Here is an 18,611-nt window from a genome sequence, read left to right as displayed (position 1 = left end):
GCCAAAATAAAAGGGCATCATTAAATGCCGATAACGGTCCTTTAGACCGATTCGGCAGCTTATCTGCCCATGGGTAGATAAGCCGACAGGTCCGACGGGTCCGACGGGTCCTCCTGATTGATATCGATTGGTTTGATTTTTCCTACAATCCAGGACCGCATTGGCTAGTTGATGCGGTCCTGCAACCCGTCGTAGCCCAGGGCCGCCATTAGAAATCACGGGGCCCCATACAATAAAATATTCTACTATTTTCGTGACTTCGGGGCTTTTCGACAATTAGGGACTTCGGCTGTTCGAGACTTTGTAAGGGCGGCATGGCTTCGGCACTGTCAAGGATGGCCCGGCTCTTTCGAAAAGCGCAGCACAGCTGGACCCTCCTTCAGGCTCGGGCCCGGTACAGGAGTACCCCCTGTGCTCCCCTGATGGCAGCCCTGGGTAGGACCACAAAAAAATGGTGGAAAATGAAGCCAGGGTCAGACTGAAGGTCCTGGTGCCCACAGGGGTTTCTGTTATGCCGGTGTCCTGCCGGCCCAGTCCGACCCAGAAATCAGCGGTTATAGCGTAAATATGAACACATGATAGGGGCAGGATGCAGTGGGATTCAATCCTACCACCTTATGATTTTGAATTCCAGAGCTGGAGGTTTATCTCCACATGTCATTCCTGTCAATGGACAGAGGGGGGCATACAATTCGACTGGGAAATTTTTGATAACACGCTCCACTCTGTCCAGGGACACACAGAGAGGTGTAAGCAGAGGCCGTGAGAGTATTGGGGCTACTGTGTGTCATATAAGGTTTGGATCATTGCATCCTGAAATGCTGTAGCCATTTATCATGACAACTGTGTTATAGAATACTGTGGTCACTGTGACATATATTGATGGTGTAGGGATGTGAAAATCTTAGACACCCTTACACATTACAGAAAGGCACACCCCTAGTAATATGGACACCTCAGTGGGTCCTTATGGGGACCTTGTGCTTATGTCATCCCTGCAGTTCTCACAGTGGATGCTAGATGGCACTGTGGTATAATATAAAAGGGCTTGAAAGCCATGAGGTAGAGGCCATTGCTGCTGAACCTTTCCTCTGTCAGGCCACAGAGGTTAGGGGTGGTGGAACTCAGCCTGAGAATAGTGAAGTGATAGTTATAGGAGTGATAGATAGGGTATGTAGTTGAGCAGCTCAAAGCTCCGACGAGGATATTAGAGGGATTAAGATCCCGGGTATTACTGACCCCATAGTAGGGCCTAAGTGTTAAGCTCAGGGAAGTATGAGTTTCTGAGTTCCACTTAAGGTAATCCTGAAGATTGGGGAAATACCTTCCAACAAGCTGCATTGTTTTCTACATGTACTCTTTACTCTTCAGAGAGTTGTTCTATATTAATACAGTGAGTATGCCTTGTTACCTTGAGTATGCCTTGTTACCTTGATTAATCTCATTATTCTATGTTCCATGCTCCATGGTGAACTCTAGTTTTGGTTAATAAACTCCGTTCATTGTTCAAGCAAATAAAACTACTGGCGCCCAATTTCTTGTGCATCGCACACAGTTACAGTTACACTACACCCTGCCTCCACCCCGCTGCGAGGGCTTACCGCTGAGAAAGAGAGCTCATCTGTGGTCTCAGCCCACAAAGGAAAGTAGCGTAAACTGCCCTCTCATAAAGCAGTTTACTATAGCGCTACAATGGGATCACTGTATAGTGAAATGCTGGATCCATTAATATGGATTGCTGAGTCCACTGGGTTATAAAATACTGGGGTCACTGGGACATATTCAGACTTGATAGTACCACTGCAAAATGCTGGGGAGACTAAAAATATAACTGTGACCACTGTGTCATTTAATTCTGGGGACCCTGTGTAACCAGACAAATTTGTGCTTAGACTGTAACCAGTCAGTGATTAGCATTATTGATCCTGCTGCAAGTAAAACGATGAAAGCAAGCATTTGATTGGTTACCACGTTTTTAAGCACTTGTAAAAGAACATGCAATCTAATGCTTTGCACATTGTAAACAAGCATCATTATTATGGAACTTGAATGGAAGATAAATGTTCAGGGCATGAGCTGTGCAACTATTGGTATGAGTTTAGAGGTAGTGAAGGGCAAGTATTCAATTCTCAAATGAAAGGGATGTGCTTTGGAAAGATTTGAGAAAGGTTTCTAACTTTTGCTTAACCAGAAGAACATCAGAGCAGCCTCTTTCTTTCTCCTGACAACTTCCTTGACCAGTGGTCAGAATAGGTAGAAACTGACCAGCAGGTGGCGTTGTAGCAAAAGTAATTGATGTTAGTACACGTATCCTTTAATATCTTGACATTTAACAAAATGACTGTACATTGCAAAAGTTCCTAGAATAGCACCCTAATTAATTTTACATTCACTTATTTTAAAGGTTTACTTATCCTTTAAAAAAAGGAGAAAAGACCCAAGCTGAAAGTGGTATGATTAAAGATAGGTGCTGAAAAAAACACGCTTATTGTGCATGTACATTTATTTAAAACATTCCTTTGAAATCACAGGAAATTGTTCATTTTTACTTAATGCTGGAAACAGACATTTATAAAAACATAAATTCAAATACATGAAAAAAAAACATTCATAAACTTGCTACTGTACCCCTAATAACCCATGGGCTTGAAAAGTTGTTAAATCTGAAGAGTAATAATGCTTTCTACAAGTGCTAATGGCAACATATCTGCCCCTTCGTAATTTATTCCATCCAGCGAATGATAAAGTTGAGCTGGTTTGGATTTCCATATATTATCAGTCAGCCCCTCCTGTGATATCCTTTATCCACTGCAGGTACTTTGCTGTCAGTCGTGTGTAAACACCAGGGTATTTAGGATTTCCACACTTGTATCCAAATGAAACTATTGCACTGAATTTTTTATCACAAACCAGGGGTCCACCAGAATCGCCCTAAAAAAAGAGAGGTTAAATTAATTTTAGATCACTATAAATAATAAGGCTTTTGACTTTATATACTTAGAAAGGTTTTAATATATGGGGAAAAATGTCAAACTGCTGGAAATGCTTTAGGATTCCCCAGGTCAATATTAAAGGGGAACTATCACCAAAATGAAAATCATATTAATATTAGAAATATTCTAAATATAATCAGTTACAAATGATGTCCTGTTTCTGAAATAACCAAGTTAATCTTTGCTGTCCCTATTCCTGTCTTCATTCTTTATTCATGCAGGAGTTGGGAGACTGATTTTGAATGACAAATCCAATGCAGCCTTTGGGGTGGGCTCTTTTTTGCCTAGAAGATGTATTAGAGCTCACTCTTCTAAAATCACCAGAAATACTCTCGCTCTATTTGCAGGATATGTGTCAGTCAGTTATTTTGTTAGATTGTGTTTGTGCTGGAGTCCATTATTTGAGTGAGCTCTAACACATCTGATTCCTCCCTAAAAGATATATTGGATCTGCTCAAAACCTGACACCCAATTCTTGCAAGAAGACAGAATGAAGAGAAACAAATTCTGAGACTGAAGATAAACTTGATTATTTTAGAAACAGTAAAGAATCGGTAATTTATTATATTTAGAAAGTTTCTTATTTCAGTATGATGAGATCTATATTAAATTTTCATTTTCGTAATAGTTTCCCTTTAATCAGCCACATGTATCCCCTATACCCCCTTATATGGTGCATATTTGCCAAATCATAGTCCTTATGTGCAAATGAAAGACACAGATCATTTATCATGAAAATCAGCCATTACAGAGAGCTAAATGGCATATTTATAAAGGTGTGTACATTTTTTAAGACAAATGCCTAAAATTACACCATTATTTTACACAACCACAGACTTTTTTTTTAACCTGTAAAAAAATTATATATATATATATATTTATAATTGCAAGTAAAAATGCAGTACCGTGTTAGCCAGTAAAACCTTTTGAAATAAAAAATAACAAAGTGGTATAAAGGTGATACCTTTATTGGCCAACTGATATAATCATAGCTATTTATTAGTTAGCCAATAAAGGTACCACCTTTATACCACTTTGTTATTTTTTATTTCAAAAGGGTTTCCCTATAACATTCATTTATAACAGATACCTATGTTTCATGGTGTTAACGTGACCATGCTGGCGTATTTCAGTGCCCTTTAATTGACATTTTTATAATGATGCCCCTTAGTGTGTGACATTTATGTACAGTATAAAGAGTTTTCAGCGATGGGATATGAAACAAAGTAGACCTCTCGCAGTTAAGAACGTCTTACCTGACAGGTATCGTCATTTCGTCTTTTAGCTGGGCCTGCGCATAGCATATTGCTGGTTATTTCAGTAATTTTAAGCTTCTTATAGATTTTGTTGCATTTGTCTCTGCCTACAACAGTGACATTAGCTTCCCGCAGGACATCTGATGATTTGCCATTAACTTTGGTGATTCCCCAACCTGCAATGCTACAAATACTTTCAGGCTTCACATCTTCGTCTTTGGTTGGCACATTTAGTACTGAGACAAATTTGGTGGACTTTGCTGCTCCTTTGAGCTGTAAAAAAGAAATACTTCTGCTTAGTGTTGAATCTGATTACAATTACAGAGACAAATCAGGTGTAACTATTTCTGGTTTCTTATTAGCATCCATTACTGCTTTCCAGCTCTTGTTAAACAATGTACAGATTTGCTTGGCCCAAATAGTTAGTCAAAGAGAGCCCTAATAGTTTCACTTGTAAATAAAAGTTATCGTTTCCCTTGAAATAAAATCAAATATATCAAATATATTTATTGCAGTGCAAAAAGGAACACAATCAGAAAAACGGATGTATTTAAATTTGTAATTACTGGCGAAAAGGCCAGGAATTCAAACTCGTTTTCACATTTTCTACTTTGTTGCATGCTGGTTTCACACTGTGAGCCTAGGGCTCTATTTTGACATCTAATTCACAATTTTATTGGTTACCCAGCAAAATTGCTTTCATTATAATTGCTATATTTTCATTATGATTCTTATAGACTTATATAAGGGGGCTAACAAATATCTATATTTCTTAGGTGATCACAACATGCCAAGTTTGAGAAAATTACAATTACGGCACTGCGGCAAGTCTTTCTACAGTATTCTTTCAATAAAATCATCCTTTGAGGGATAGTGCAGTCTCTTCTGATTCTCTGATGTAGAGAATTTAATTAAGGGATGGTTGAAAAGTCTCCAAATTTGTCATAATTTGCACCCTGCCCTGCTGTCAGCACCTGTAGAAACAGGTCCTTGCACCCTAGAGTGGATGTCATGGATCTGTGCTCCCTCCATGAATAAAATGCTGCCTTGGGGGTTGGCACCCCACTTCCAGCCTCATACCCATCCCCTTACATGTGTGCCATGCAAAAGTCCAATTTATGAAGAGCAAACACTGCAACATGCACCAGATTTTTAGTTCGTAACGCAGTGCAATGTGCAGCAACATCCCATTCTTATTGAATAAGCACTAAACTATGTGCTCTTGCACTTGGGTCCAAGGTCTTCCAAAATAAGACCTTGTCACTATCCATCTGTCAACAAGACGGAATTACTAACTGACTGCTTGTCTCTGAATTAAGGAAACTGCTTCATTTTGATTTTTGAGCTCTGTCTTCTTTAACAGCTATTAATTCTATGTTTTTACCTGATGATGCTTAGGAGACACTGATATTTGGGCTCAATGTTATAATGAAGCATATAAAAATAAAGCGGCACATAACACATGAGAACTGGCCTTACCTGTAGAAGCTGAATGTCATGGATCTTTCGATCCTTATCGAAGCACGGGTGTGGAACTGCTCTGGCAATGCTGAATGTCTGCTGCTCTTTTTCTTTATTTCTCCAGTTATGAGCCCCAAGTGTTACATTTGATTTATTACTGAAAAGAAGAAAGTGCTCATATAGTACTCATACATGAGTTCACTAATACAAGTGCGATATGCAAAAGAAGAAATTGGCCCCAACAAACAAGGTTTTATGCCTACAACACAATATTAAACCGAAATGTTGGCAATGGATATGCGTGCCCACTAACTACTGTGTGTAGCAACTTGCATCATATTTACTGGTGCAGGCAAAAATTAGGTTGTAAATGGTGTTAGCATGTGATTCATTAGGTGCAATTTAGATGCATGTGCAGGTTCAGCATGCAAAGGATGCCCCCTCCCTTTCACCAGTGCACCCTGTTCTCTGCACATTTAGGAAGGGCTTAGGAAAAGGTACTTTATGCATCGATTTATGAAATCATTATTTACTTGTAAATCAAGGAGCATTAGCTTTATGCCATCTAAGGCAGGTATCAGGAGCAAGTGCTACTTAAAAGAGTACGAAAGGGGACATAAAAAAGCTGTATAATAAAAGTGCTTCTCAAATTTAACATGAAATCCTTTTTTTTAATAAACACATCCAATATAAAGGTATTTAGAAATCTCCTTAACTGTCAATCATATATTGTCTGTCCAACCTCCATGCCTTCAGGCATAGAAGCGGGCCAAATAGTTACTTTAATTTTCCATTCTGCACTTCCTAGATGTCACTGCAATTCTCACATCCCCCCTCCCTCCTCACCATCTAATTGTGTAGTAGTCAATGCACGGGCAGGGGCATCAGGTGCCCCATTCTGGCACATAAAGAACATTTTGGAGCAATGCAAAGCTTGCCTTAATAACAGTGTCAAGAAAATGGCACCTGCCTGCTTGCTGTGATTGTATAATTCCAAAAATGTATATAGAGTAAGTGAAGATTAATTTGCTTAAGAAACACAATAGAAAATAATTTGGAATTATTTCTTGGGGTGACAGGTCTCCTTTAAGGGGTGTGAATCGGTGTCCTCTAGAAATTGTGTCAGAGTCATGGTAAATTGACCCTGTGCTATAAGACTTAATACCTATTTTTTTGTTGACCTGATCTGATCTTCCCAAACTCAGAGAATTACTATTCAAAGTGTACCCCTTGCAATCGATGAACTGTTTGCCTTGAAAGAAATGCCTAGTAATTGCCAAGGCTTATTGGTTCCTAACACTCCCCCTATATATGATAACCCCTAGTTACCAATAAGATATTAGCTTTACATAGGTAACCAGTAAATGCTACTTGCATATTGGTCAGTTGTTATAGGTGACTAGACCTGTAGCACACTCTGCATGTTTAATTACACGACTCCCTTATGAAAGATTATTGTGAGATGTACTTACACAATGCAGTGGGCTGCAGTTAGCACCCAGTTTTGTTTAATGAGAGTCCCTCCACAATAGCCGCCAGTGCTACTATGTATAAATGCCATGTACGGTCTGGAATGTGGAGCTGCCTCATTGCCATTGATAATATCCATGCAGTTATCTATACACAAGATTAAGGATAAGACATTAGAACTCTGCTATTTGTTTATTACGTACTATGACGTAGTTGGCCAGCTTAAATATATTGCAATATATGGACAAACAATCCCTGTTTTGTGTAAAGGGTAAGGCATTTTTCAGTAGCAGTATGCACAAAATGTCTCTGTCTTAAATATATTGATAATGGGTTGAGTGCAGAGGAATCTTGTATTTGTCTATATATATATATATATATATATATATATATATATATATATATATATATATATATATATACATATAAATATATATATATACAGATTTTGGTAGACTAGTGGGAAGGTGCAGCATCAGGAGAATATTCGGACCTATTTCCCTTTAAACGAGTTGTTCACATTTAAATTAACTTTTAGAATGATGTAGAGAGGGATATTCTGAGACAATTGGCTTTCATTTTTTATTATTTGTGGGTTTTTAGTTATTTAGCTTTTTATTCAGCAGCTCTCCGGTTTGCAATCTGGTTGCCAGGGTTCAAAATTCCCCTAGCAATCATGCATTGATTTGAATAAAAGTCTAGAATATGAATAGGAAAGGGCAGAATGCAAAGATGAGAGATACAAAGGAGCAATAACAATATATGTGTAACCTTAAAAAGCATTTATTTTTTAGATGGGGTCAGTGACCCCCATTTGAAAGATGGAAAGTGTCAGACGAAGAAGGCAAATAATCCGAAAACTTGAGGGCAGTTAAAAAGTTGCTTAGAATTAGCCATTCTATAACATACTAAAAGTTAATGTAAAGATGAGCAGATATGCTGCAGCAGACATAAGTAGTTGAGTAGCATTCAGAAAGCACAGATATGCTGCCCCACACTTAAAAAAGAAGAGTCTGCAGATTTTTTTTAAAAAAATAGAAACTCTTTATTTAAACTTAATAAGCGCCAGATTTTGTCATTATCAGTGAAGTGCCACCTAAGGCCACCTTGTCCCACGGCACAAATATCCCCAGTTTACTAAACACAATCCCTGTTATCTACAGATCAGGGCGTTGGAAAGTAAGTGATCACTAGTGCAGACCATCCATTTTTTTGAATGCATGAAATAAAATAAAAATATAATTCACATAATGACTGCAGAGAGTCCCACAATTTAAATAAATCGATTTGTGAAATAAGTTCCACTAGTGACCAAAATGGGTAATAAATATAACAAAATACATCCGCTGCACAACTTAAAGTCTAAAAGATAGTCTTTATTAATCCGAACTTATTAAAATTGATATTGACCCCATATGAATAGCCTTATGCATTTCATGCTTACCTAGCACTTTATCATAGGCTGGGGAAGCATAAAACATGTTAGGCTATTCATATGGGGTCAATATTGATTTTAATATGTTTAAAATAATATAAATACAATTATGATATTCTATTGTATACAATTACCTTGGATAGCGTTACATTTAAAAAATAATTCAGTACATTGTACTGTAAGTACAGGGCAAATAAACAGGGCAGAACTTACTTCCATTGATGCGTATGAGAAGAAGAATGCTAGAAAGCAAGCAGAAGCCAAAAAGTCCCATTCTTGGAGATGTTTGGCTCCAGCGCATTGGTTTAGTCCGGTGCTGCTGTATTTATATAGAGCCACTCAGACAATGTGGTTTGTTTGATTTCTCAGAAGTCACACGAGAACGTGCTCTGCTGCAAACTGTGGTCTTCTTCTAATGTGGGTAGGAAAGACCTGTCTGTCTTTCTGTTTTAATATACTTGAAAGGAAAGACATATTAGCAGCTCTGTGTTTGCTGACCAAATGTTCCTATGTCACTCATGTGAAATAATTTTTTTTAAAAAAAATGTTATAATTTCATGGAGGTTATGATATTTTGAGAAACATATCACTATGTAGAATGTACATGTCTAGCTACCTATTTTGTTATTCTTCTCTACAAAGCAGGGAACCAACTTAGAAGGATGTTCTGTGAATGAACATCTATGAACTCCAATAAAACAGGAACACAATATGCAAAAAAACAGCCAGAGGTCTTCATTCCCAATCAAACATACAAGCCATATCATATGACATTCCAAGGTCCCCAACAGAATCAGTACTCCAAAATGCCCTTTACATATTGGCAAATTACTGGAGCGCTACCTGTCCTGGCTTAACCATATGGTACCTGAGCACCTAAGAGACCTTGTAACCCCATCTATGATTTGTTTCTATCACCTGGAACTCCTGCCCCATACTTTCTACATAACCAAGGTTCATGGAAGCAAAGAAAAAATGACAACAAATGACATATTGATTCTTGGGGGATGTTCAAATGGTAATGTCTTCCTTATTCTCTGTTAAAGGACAAGGAAAGTTAAACTAAAGAAGTAGGCTAGAAATGTTGTACATTGTGTTTTGGACTTCTGTACCTGCCCAAGGCAAGGGCAGGGAAGATCTGTTTCTCCAAAGATGCCCCAGTAGCTCCCCATCTTCTTTTCTGCTGATTCACTGCACATGCTCTGTGCTGCTGTCACTTACTGAGCTTAGGGACCCACTCACAATATATAGTACACATAGAATAGAAATGTCACAATATAAGGCTGATTAGTAATTAATACAGATAATTATGGCAGCACAGAAACCAGAAACAGAATTTAATCATCAGCCCTGTAGCATCAGCTTATATTACAGACAGCATTTTCTGCTTGATTATTTGCGACAACCCCTAAGCTTAGCTTCTCAACAGCTTCTCAGAGCCCACTGAGCATGTGAGTGTCACAGACACTTTCCAAGATGGTGACCCCCCTGTGACAAGTTTGAAGTCCTGGATCATTGCTGCTATTGACAAGCTGAAACTTTAGACCAGTGCAATAAGTTCAGTATATAAAACGTGGCATTTTTAGCCATATTCATTTTTATGGTTTAGTTCTCCTTTAAATTATATAGTTTAAGTTTTTCTCCAGTGCAGTATCCCATAGCAAGCAATAAGCAATTACCTTTGGCTGATATGAGATAATATGCTTGGACAAAGTTGAACCTGTACCATGACTTCTCTTTTGCTTAGCCTTACTGTAGTATATACTGTAGACTCGGGGTCCCCAAATTTTAACCATGAGTAACATTCGCATGTAAAAAAAAGTTGGGGAGCAACACAAGCATGAAAAATGTTCCTGAAAAATAAGTGCTGTGATTGCCTATTTGGTAGCCCTATGTGGACTGGCAGACTACGGGAGATTCTATTTGGTAGTATGCAACCAAAACTTGCCTCAAGCCAGGAATTCAAAAATAAGCATGCTTTGAGGCCACTGGGAGCAATAGCCAAGGGGTTGGAGAGCAACATGTTGTTCAGGGGCCACTATGGTCGTCCAGCTGGAAGTCTGTGGGACGTATAATCAGGCAGAATTTTCCCCAAATTATTTCCAAAGATTTCTTTGCATGAAATCATCATTTTAATATAATATGTGATATGTTACATCTAGCTGCTGCGTGGAAAAAGTTTGACAATACTGTTTCAGACTTTTGCCTTTTAATATTAGACAAGTATCTTCAATTAAAGGATAAAGAAAGGTAGAATAACAAGGGATGCCAAAATGTTAGTCACCCCACAGTGATAATAATAAAAATTTATGTAAGACCCCAGGACGATGCTCCTGTTCACTGACCAGGGGTCCTACTGTAGGAGTGCCATGCCGCCATCTTCTTTGTTTTTCCTGGATCCTCTCAACAGCCCAGGTGCATATGTGCAAAAAAGAAACTTAAGGTGGCCATAGACGTAGCGATCCAATTGTTTGACAATGCCGCCTGAGCAGATCTCTCCCCGATATGCCCACATTAAAGTTGGCATATCCGATCGTGGGCCCTAAGGCCATAATGCATCCGAAATGGGCGACGGGATTTTTTAGCCTGCCAGATTGATATCGATCAGGGAAGCCCGTCGGATGGCCCCACACATGGGCCAATAAGCTGCCGACTCGGTCTGTTGGCAGCTTTTAATGGCCCGTGTATGGGGGCCTTTAGAAATGAAGAAAAGCAAGCTTTTTAAACGATTGCAAATGCGCACCAGGCCCAGTGATTAAAAAAGTAAAAAAATTACAAGTATAAAAATGTAATATACAGAAACCACAAATATCTTGTAAAATATATCTCTATAAAAAATGCCTAGGGAGTTTTTTATCAGTGCTTAGTCATGTTACTTGAATCACATGACTCAATGAAACTTGTGTTTTATAAAAAAAAAAAAAAAGAAGAATTTACCTCCTGTTGTAAAATGTGAGGATATTAAATGTTTCTTCTGAATTGAATGTCCTGTATAAAAGCACTCAGCCTTCATTGTTGTGGTTTACAGCTATGGGCATACTGACTGAAAGATCCAGTTGTTTTCAGGCTGCGTATTTTTGCAGGCTGAGAGAAGCAGATCTGCTCCCTGTCCCTGCTCCATTGATTTGTATTTGATCAGCCTGTGTGCGGTCACACACATCGGAGCTTCTCTCAGTCTGCAAAAATACGCAGCCAACAACAGCTGGAGCCTTCAGCCTGTGTGTCCATAGCCTATGGAGTCAAGGAACTCCTTGTGTTCTACTATCCTCATGTTTTATAACTGGTGGTACATTATTTTCTGTTTAAGCCCATTGGTTTGATGTCCAGTAAAATCTAAAACCGAAAATTAGCACATTGCTTCTTGTGTAGGTCATGTGACATGTTCTAGTTCCTTTATGTGCATGTCATCATTTATTTGTGTGCATTTCAGGTGAACCACAGTGTGAATAGATGCCTAAAGACATATCTGTTCCAGGAAACCCCAAATGCTACTACCTACTGATAAATAAGTGAGTGGTCAAGGTGTGAGTTAAACATTACATCTTGAAAGGAAATTAATAGTTGTCACTAACATTTGCACATGAGAATGGACAATGCCACACCTGGTGGTTACTCTTCTAAGTAAAGTATACCATGAACAGTTGCCAGGAAAATTATTTATATTGAAATATTTGCCACAAAAGCCCTGAATTGACCTGCCCAAGGGGAATAAGCATTTGTATCAGACTGTTTGAAAGAAAATGATCAGTGGTGTAACTAGATACATTACTAGAAAATATTTTTCAGGTCCCCAAACTGACTAGAGGTCGACCTCTTTTACCAATATTTATTGAAACTGTGCATGAATTAAGACCTCATGGGGCCCCTATACCTCCTGGGCCCCCCTGCAGCCTCAAGGTCTGCTTCCTCTGCTGTTAGGGTGGCCATAGACGTAACAATTACGATCTTTCAATACAATTTCAATACACACGTGTAGAGCTGAATCGTCAGATATACAGGTAGATATACAGGAAGAAACAATAGAATTCTACCTGTATCTGACGATTCAGCACTAACAATGGCCGATGTTTGGGTCCCTTCAAATATACCAACATACATTTTGATTTTTATTGCACCTGAGGAAGGGGTTGACCCCGAAAGCTTGTGCCAACTCTGCTGAATAAATGTTTTAAAAGGCAAAGCCAATTGTTTGGTGTGCTTCCTCCCTATGGGAATTCCTGGGTCCCTTCAAAGGCACCCGATCAAAATTTTCTGTCCAGCCCGATTGACGAGCCGACCGATATCCAAGTCTTCTGCCGATATCGGTCGGCTCTTTTTCCACCATACACACATGGAATATCGGAAGAAAATTTGTTTCGTACATTATTATCTGTGCGTCTATGGCCACCTTTACTCCCCTGACAACGAAAGCATCAGAAAAAGATTTCTTTAATGTGTACAAATGCAGGTTAATGCTATAGTGCTTCTAAACCCACACGTTTTCAAATTTGGGCATTGTGTTAAAGGAACAGTAACACCAAAAAATTATATTCTCATTCAATGAAAATATAATGTACTGCTGTGCTGCCTTGGTACAACTGGTACGTTTGCTTCAGAAATATTTTATATAAACAAGCTGCTGTGTAGCCATGGAGGCAGCCATTCGAAGCTGAAAAAGGAGAAAAGGCACAGGATACACAGCAGATAACAGAAAAGCTCTGTACCATACAATGGGATTCTTTATCTGTATCTGTTATCCACTGTGTATCCTGTACTTGAATGGCTGCCCCCATGGCTACACAGTAGCTTGTTTATATAAACTATAGTAGTGTTTCTGAAGCAAACACACCAGTTTTAGCAGTGCAGGGCAACAGTGCATTATATGATCATCCCTTTAAAACTGCCATTTATTAGTACAAAGACTACTCCTACTGTAGCTGTGGATCTGAAGACTGTGGGAAAATGCCAGGTGGGGGCTGCTTTAAGTAGAGCTTTTCTAGTATCCATATAGAGCTGTGTGGGATTGTTTGATTGTTTTTACATTGTTAGTTTCACGCCAGACATGCACTCTGGATCCTCTTTCTAAAAGCTAGAAATATGGAATTGCCATAAGCTGATGTATGGTCATTTTAACTAGTGCGGGTCAGGGCTGTCTTTGGTAGTGTGAGGGCTTTAGACTTTGCTGGGCTCCATTATTTTAATAATGTAGACGGTCTGACCTTTGGCCCTTTGACTGTTTTTTAATTACAACTCAAATACAACATGAAACCCTGTATGTCATCATCCTGCACTTGCCTACCTGTGATATAGTAAAAAATGACACATTTAGTTAGCATTGCATTGCATTAGTTAGATTTCTCATTTGTACCTTTTGCAAAACTGCAGCCCTCCCCTCACAGACTTTCTTAGATGTGTCTCTTCTTAATGTTCTGCATTTCCTTTTCTTTGCATTCAGGAGCTGCTTTATGATTCAGTAGATTATGACCAAGAAACCACCCATATGATGGCAGCGAGACAACGACAGTGAGGGTCTCCGCTTCCTGTGTGGTGGGTTTGATTGCACGTCATACTATTCACCACAGCATATAAATATCAGTAAGAACAACCTAAAACTGTCCTACACCTAACTGTTTTCAGCTAAATGCTCTCTTCCAGGAACATAAATATATCAAGCATCCAGTAATTCCAGTAACACCTTTCAGCTCTTTATTCATAAGTGCAGATATGTCACCAAAACACCTAAGAGATCCTTTAATAAGGGGGTAAAGTTGAAGAATGAAGGGCTGTCACTGAGACCATTTGGCCCCAGTACCCACATAACGTAACTGTCACCCAGAATTGTAATTAGTTTCAGTTTAGAAATTGCTTCAATGGCCCTTTGGAGCTTCACAACCTACTGGAGGTAAAAAGATTGCTGGAAGGTGGCCATACAATATAAGATCCGCTCGTTTGGCAAGGTCGCCAAACAACGGATTTTAACCCGATATGCCCACTACAGATGAATGCGAGCGTTCGGCCCTGGGGCCAATTGATCGGATTACGATGCTACGAATGGGCTCCGACGGGTCGCAGGACCACATCAACTAGCCGATGTGGTCCTGGATCGTACAAAAGATCAAACTTGACCAATCGATATCTGGCCGATTTTTGGCCTGATATAGATCGGGAGGACCCGTCGGGAGCCGCCACACATGGGCAGATAAACTGCCGAATCGGTCTAATCTGCCCTTAAGGGAGGTGGCAGACGTGGTTTCTTAAAAATGACAAAAAAGAAAAATGTGGTTTGAGGGTTGTATGAAGAAGCACAATGCATAGTAACCACAATAAAGAAATAAAAAAAAAAGTGGCCAGCCTCCCACTTGAAACAGAAAGGGCTTAAACTAATACAAAGGTTATGGGTATGTGTATGTGAAATAGGCTAATGGATGCCAGGGGCGTGTGACAAGATACTTTGTACTAAAGCAAAACCTGCAAATGTGCTGGCTCTGATGGGATGCACCAAATCCAGAATTCAGCTGTGTCCAAACACATTTTGCAAGATTTGAACTCGGCCAAACCTTATCTGAACCCATAATGTCATGTCATTTTAAAGGGGCTGTTCACCTTCCAAACACTTTCTATCAATTCAGTTGTTTTCAGATTGTTCACCAGAAATAAAGACTTTTTTTCAATCGTTTTTCATCCCCCTTTTTGACATTTTCCCAAAATTGAAGTTTAAAGTCTAATGTTCGTGTCTCTGGTGTTTCGTTAGAAAATTGCCCCTCATATGCATTACCTAAAGATCATTGATTGTTTGCTAAATGAGACCCTACAGTTAACAACAGATTGCTTACATAACCATTGTCCAATAAAGCAAAATTTTACTTTCAAAGAAAAGTGTCCTTCCATTTCATACCTGGTGCCTTGGTTACGTAGGTGAGCGGTATCACAAAATATATGCATTACTGTGTTGTATATATCATATAGGCTGCCAACATTTTGCCTCTGGGTTAATGACAATCAGGTACCAACTTACCAGGCATCATCCCATGCACTCGTTGGTGCACATGCAGAACTGAACTTGCATGGATTTCAGCCTGGATCTGCAAGATGCATTTATAGCATGTGTTATTAATGGGAATTTTGAGGGATCCTGTCATTAGCTCATCCTTTTAAAGTCATATACAAAAGTAGTATGTAAAACAGATGCCATATACATATATATTGCAAAGGGAAGCTTCCCCCATTTATTTCAAGTACACCAGTGTTCCATTAATGTTTCAGGGAGGTAGTACAGTAACATAGTAGATTAGCTTTGTTGATCCAGAGGAAGGCAAAAACCCATCTGAAGCCTCTCCAATTTGCCTCAAAGGGGGAAAAAATTCCTTCCTGACTCCAAGATGGCAATCGGACTAGTCCCTTGATCAACTTGTACTATGAGCTATTTCCCATAACCCTGTATTCCCTCACTTGCTAAACACCATCCAACCCCTTCTTAAAGCTATCTAATGTATCAGCCAGTACGGAGAGAATTCCACATCTTCACAGCTCTCACTGTAAAAAATCCCTTCTGAATATTTAGCTGGAACCTCCTTTCTTCTAATTGGAATGGGTGCCCCATTTCCTCCATTTGTCAGGGACATGTTTATAGACCAATGAACTCAGCCTCTAATCCCTTAGAGAGGCCAAAGTACCCAGTGGATGCATTACAAACTGGAGTGAACTGGACATATTTCTTTATGATATTTTACACTAGCTGGATGAGACAAGGAAGATCTGCCTCTATGATTCTCCACCCCCTTTGCACTGACATATCTGAATATAGAGTCTGGTTAACATTGCTATTGTGCTAGCTTGTAGAGAATTCGGAAAGCAAGAAGCCTAACTGAGTCCCTTGTGGTATCAGAAGCAGCCACATCAGCAAGAAGTGAAGAGTCAAGTGGTCTAAATGGATTCAGTAAGTGGTTTAACACAAAGTTGGGCAGCTGCTTCTATTATTGCATAGTATACATCAGTGCTTTCCAACTTCTGTGGTAACGAGAGGGCCGGAATTTTTCATATAATGGAAGCTAGTGTTAGCCACTCCCTGTTTTAAACTCAGCCACTTTAAACCACACCCATGTTACCACAAGACCGTTAATGGTGGTAGCACACCAAAAAAACGAAAATGATTGGCACTTACTGCAGGGATATCATTCATCACTCATATGTGAAAAAAGTTAAGTCATATTAAGACATACCCTTAAATCCATATGCCTCCTCCTCCCCTCTCGACAACACAGCACCCCCAGCACACGATTAAACACCTTAGGGGCCCCTAACAACAATTTTCAAATGCTAACTAACCTCCAGAACAAACCCCTACCAGTCTTATTTTCCACAGGCAGAGTATGACACTCACTGGGAGCATAGGACAGGCAAAGTATGGCACACACAGGGAGCATAGGGCAGGCAGAGTATGACACACACAGAGAGCATAGGGCAGGCAGAGTATGACACATACTGGGAACATAGGGCAGGCAGAGTATGACACACACAGTGTATGACACGCACAGAGTATGGCACACAGTTGATCCAGGGACTATTCCGATTGCCATTTTGGAGTCAGGAAGGAATTTAAAATAGTTGAACGGTTGAATTTAATAGATGTGTGTCTTTTTTCAACCTAACTTACTATGTTACAGCAAACATGGGGCAGGCAGAATATGGCACACACCGGGAGCATAGGGAAGGCAGAGTATGACACATACAAATGCAGGGTAGGACAGTCAAAGATTATGGCACACACAGGGAGCATAGGGCAGGCAGAACAGAGCTGGAGACAGGGAAACCTATCAGGACTACTCTAAGATGTACTACATACAGTGACACAGTGCTTGTGCCCCATTTAGCATTTTTTATAAGATGTGAACAGGTGAATAATGTGGGTAGTTTCAGTCCGGGTCTCAGGTGTGAACAGTACAGGGTGTGAATAATAGAGATGTCACTAGATGTTACTGGGCCCCACGGAAAATTAATTTTAGGGCCCCCAACATACCCAAAGTTTGTCCTGTTTTACCAATGTATGTTGTAATTTCTCATTAATTAGGGCCTCATGGGCCCCCTATACCTCCTGGGCTCCCTGCAGCTGCAGGGTCTGCTTCCTCTGTAGTTACGCCACTGGTGTCCCAGGTGTGAACAATGCAGGGGGATTTCATTTGTGAACAATGCAGTTTATAGTTAATCTTGGTACTGAGACATTTTAAAGTTTACACATGGTAAGCAGTCACAGCAGGCAGACTTTCATGTTGGGGAGCCCTGTTTTTCATAGTAGTTTTCATGGTTGTAAACTGTTTCCTGTACTGTAAATGTTATACATGAACTCGACAGGTTTGAGATGCCGGGTTTTTGGATTCGGCCTTTTTACAGCATTGGGGTATAATATACCCCAAAAACCCCAACCAGAAAAAATGAGGTTTAGTAAATAACGCCCTAAATATCTGTTTAAATAATTTCTGTTTGCCCCTTGAGATTCTGTACAATTAACCCAATACAGATTTCATAAAATATCAGTTTTTATTTGAAATCTAGACTAAACATGCAAAAAAAGCCTGTTACTTTATTTTCTATTATATTGCAATCTGTGATAGAATGTAGGAAAGTTAAAAAAAAATCCCTTGCATACAGGTTACCATAAAATGGAACATTTCCGATTACAGCAATACCGACACAAGCCTCAGGACCTGACTCCCAGGATACCAGGAATTTTCCCCCCTGAAATTCGAGGAATCACTTCAGAACATTGGAACCTTTTGGACACAGTAGTACAAATACTTATTGTGCGTATTAGTAAGTGGTTCAAAGAATTTTGACCTTGAAAAAAGTGCAAAATAGCATCCCTGGGATATTGGGAAAAGGTCTGATCACAATATCATTATAGTTTTATTATCTCATTGTGGGCACCAAACTTCAAAAGGAATTCTGCTCCCTCATTATCAGGGTTTACTTGAACTTCAAAGGTTCCAAAATATTTTGTATGCCGTCTCACGCAAAATTTAA

At 39.5% G+C, this 18,611-nt stretch overlaps 1 protein-coding gene across 1 annotated transcript; it reads right to left on the bottom strand.

The window, feature by feature from the left end:
- Positions 1 to 2,660: 2,660 nt before the first annotated feature.
- Positions 2,661 to 8,917, bottom strand: gzma.L (granzyme A L homeolog). The gene is made up of 5 exons (XM_018226876.2): positions 8,829 to 8,917; positions 7,183 to 7,327; positions 5,729 to 5,867; positions 4,250 to 4,522; positions 2,661 to 2,931 (listed from the first exon to the last, which is right to left on the bottom strand). Exons 1-5 carry the CDS (start codon positions 8,914 to 8,916, stop codon positions 2,776 to 2,778), a joined length of 801 nt encoding a protein of 266 aa, XP_018082365.1. The 5' UTR covers position 8,917; the 3' UTR covers positions 2,661 to 2,775.
- Between the last annotated feature and the right edge of the window lie 9,694 nt (positions 8,918 to 18,611).

This window comes from Xenopus laevis, chromosome 1L (genome assembly GCF_017654675.1).
Source record: "Xenopus laevis strain J_2021 chromosome 1L, Xenopus_laevis_v10.1, whole genome shotgun sequence".
Lineage (NCBI taxonomy): Eukaryota > Metazoa > Chordata > Amphibia > Anura > Pipidae > Xenopus > Xenopus laevis.
Note: the sequence above shows the minus strand (reverse complement) of the source record. Positions and strands in the feature narration are given on the sequence as shown.

Excerpts from the sequence above, each read along its gene's own strand:
- gzma.L (XM_018226876.2), bottom strand. The coding sequence starts at position 8,916 with ATGCGCTGGAGCCAAACATCTCCAAGAATGGGACTTTTTGGCTTCTGC. Across the intron at positions 5,868-7,182 it reads ACTGCAGCCCACTGCATTGT|TAATAAATCAAATGTAACAC; the intron begins GTAAGTACATCT and ends TCTTCTTTTCAG. Across the intron at positions 2,932-4,249 it reads GAAATGACGATACCTGTCAG|GGCGATTCTGGTGGACCCCT; the intron begins GTAAGACGTTCT and ends CTCTTTTTTTAG.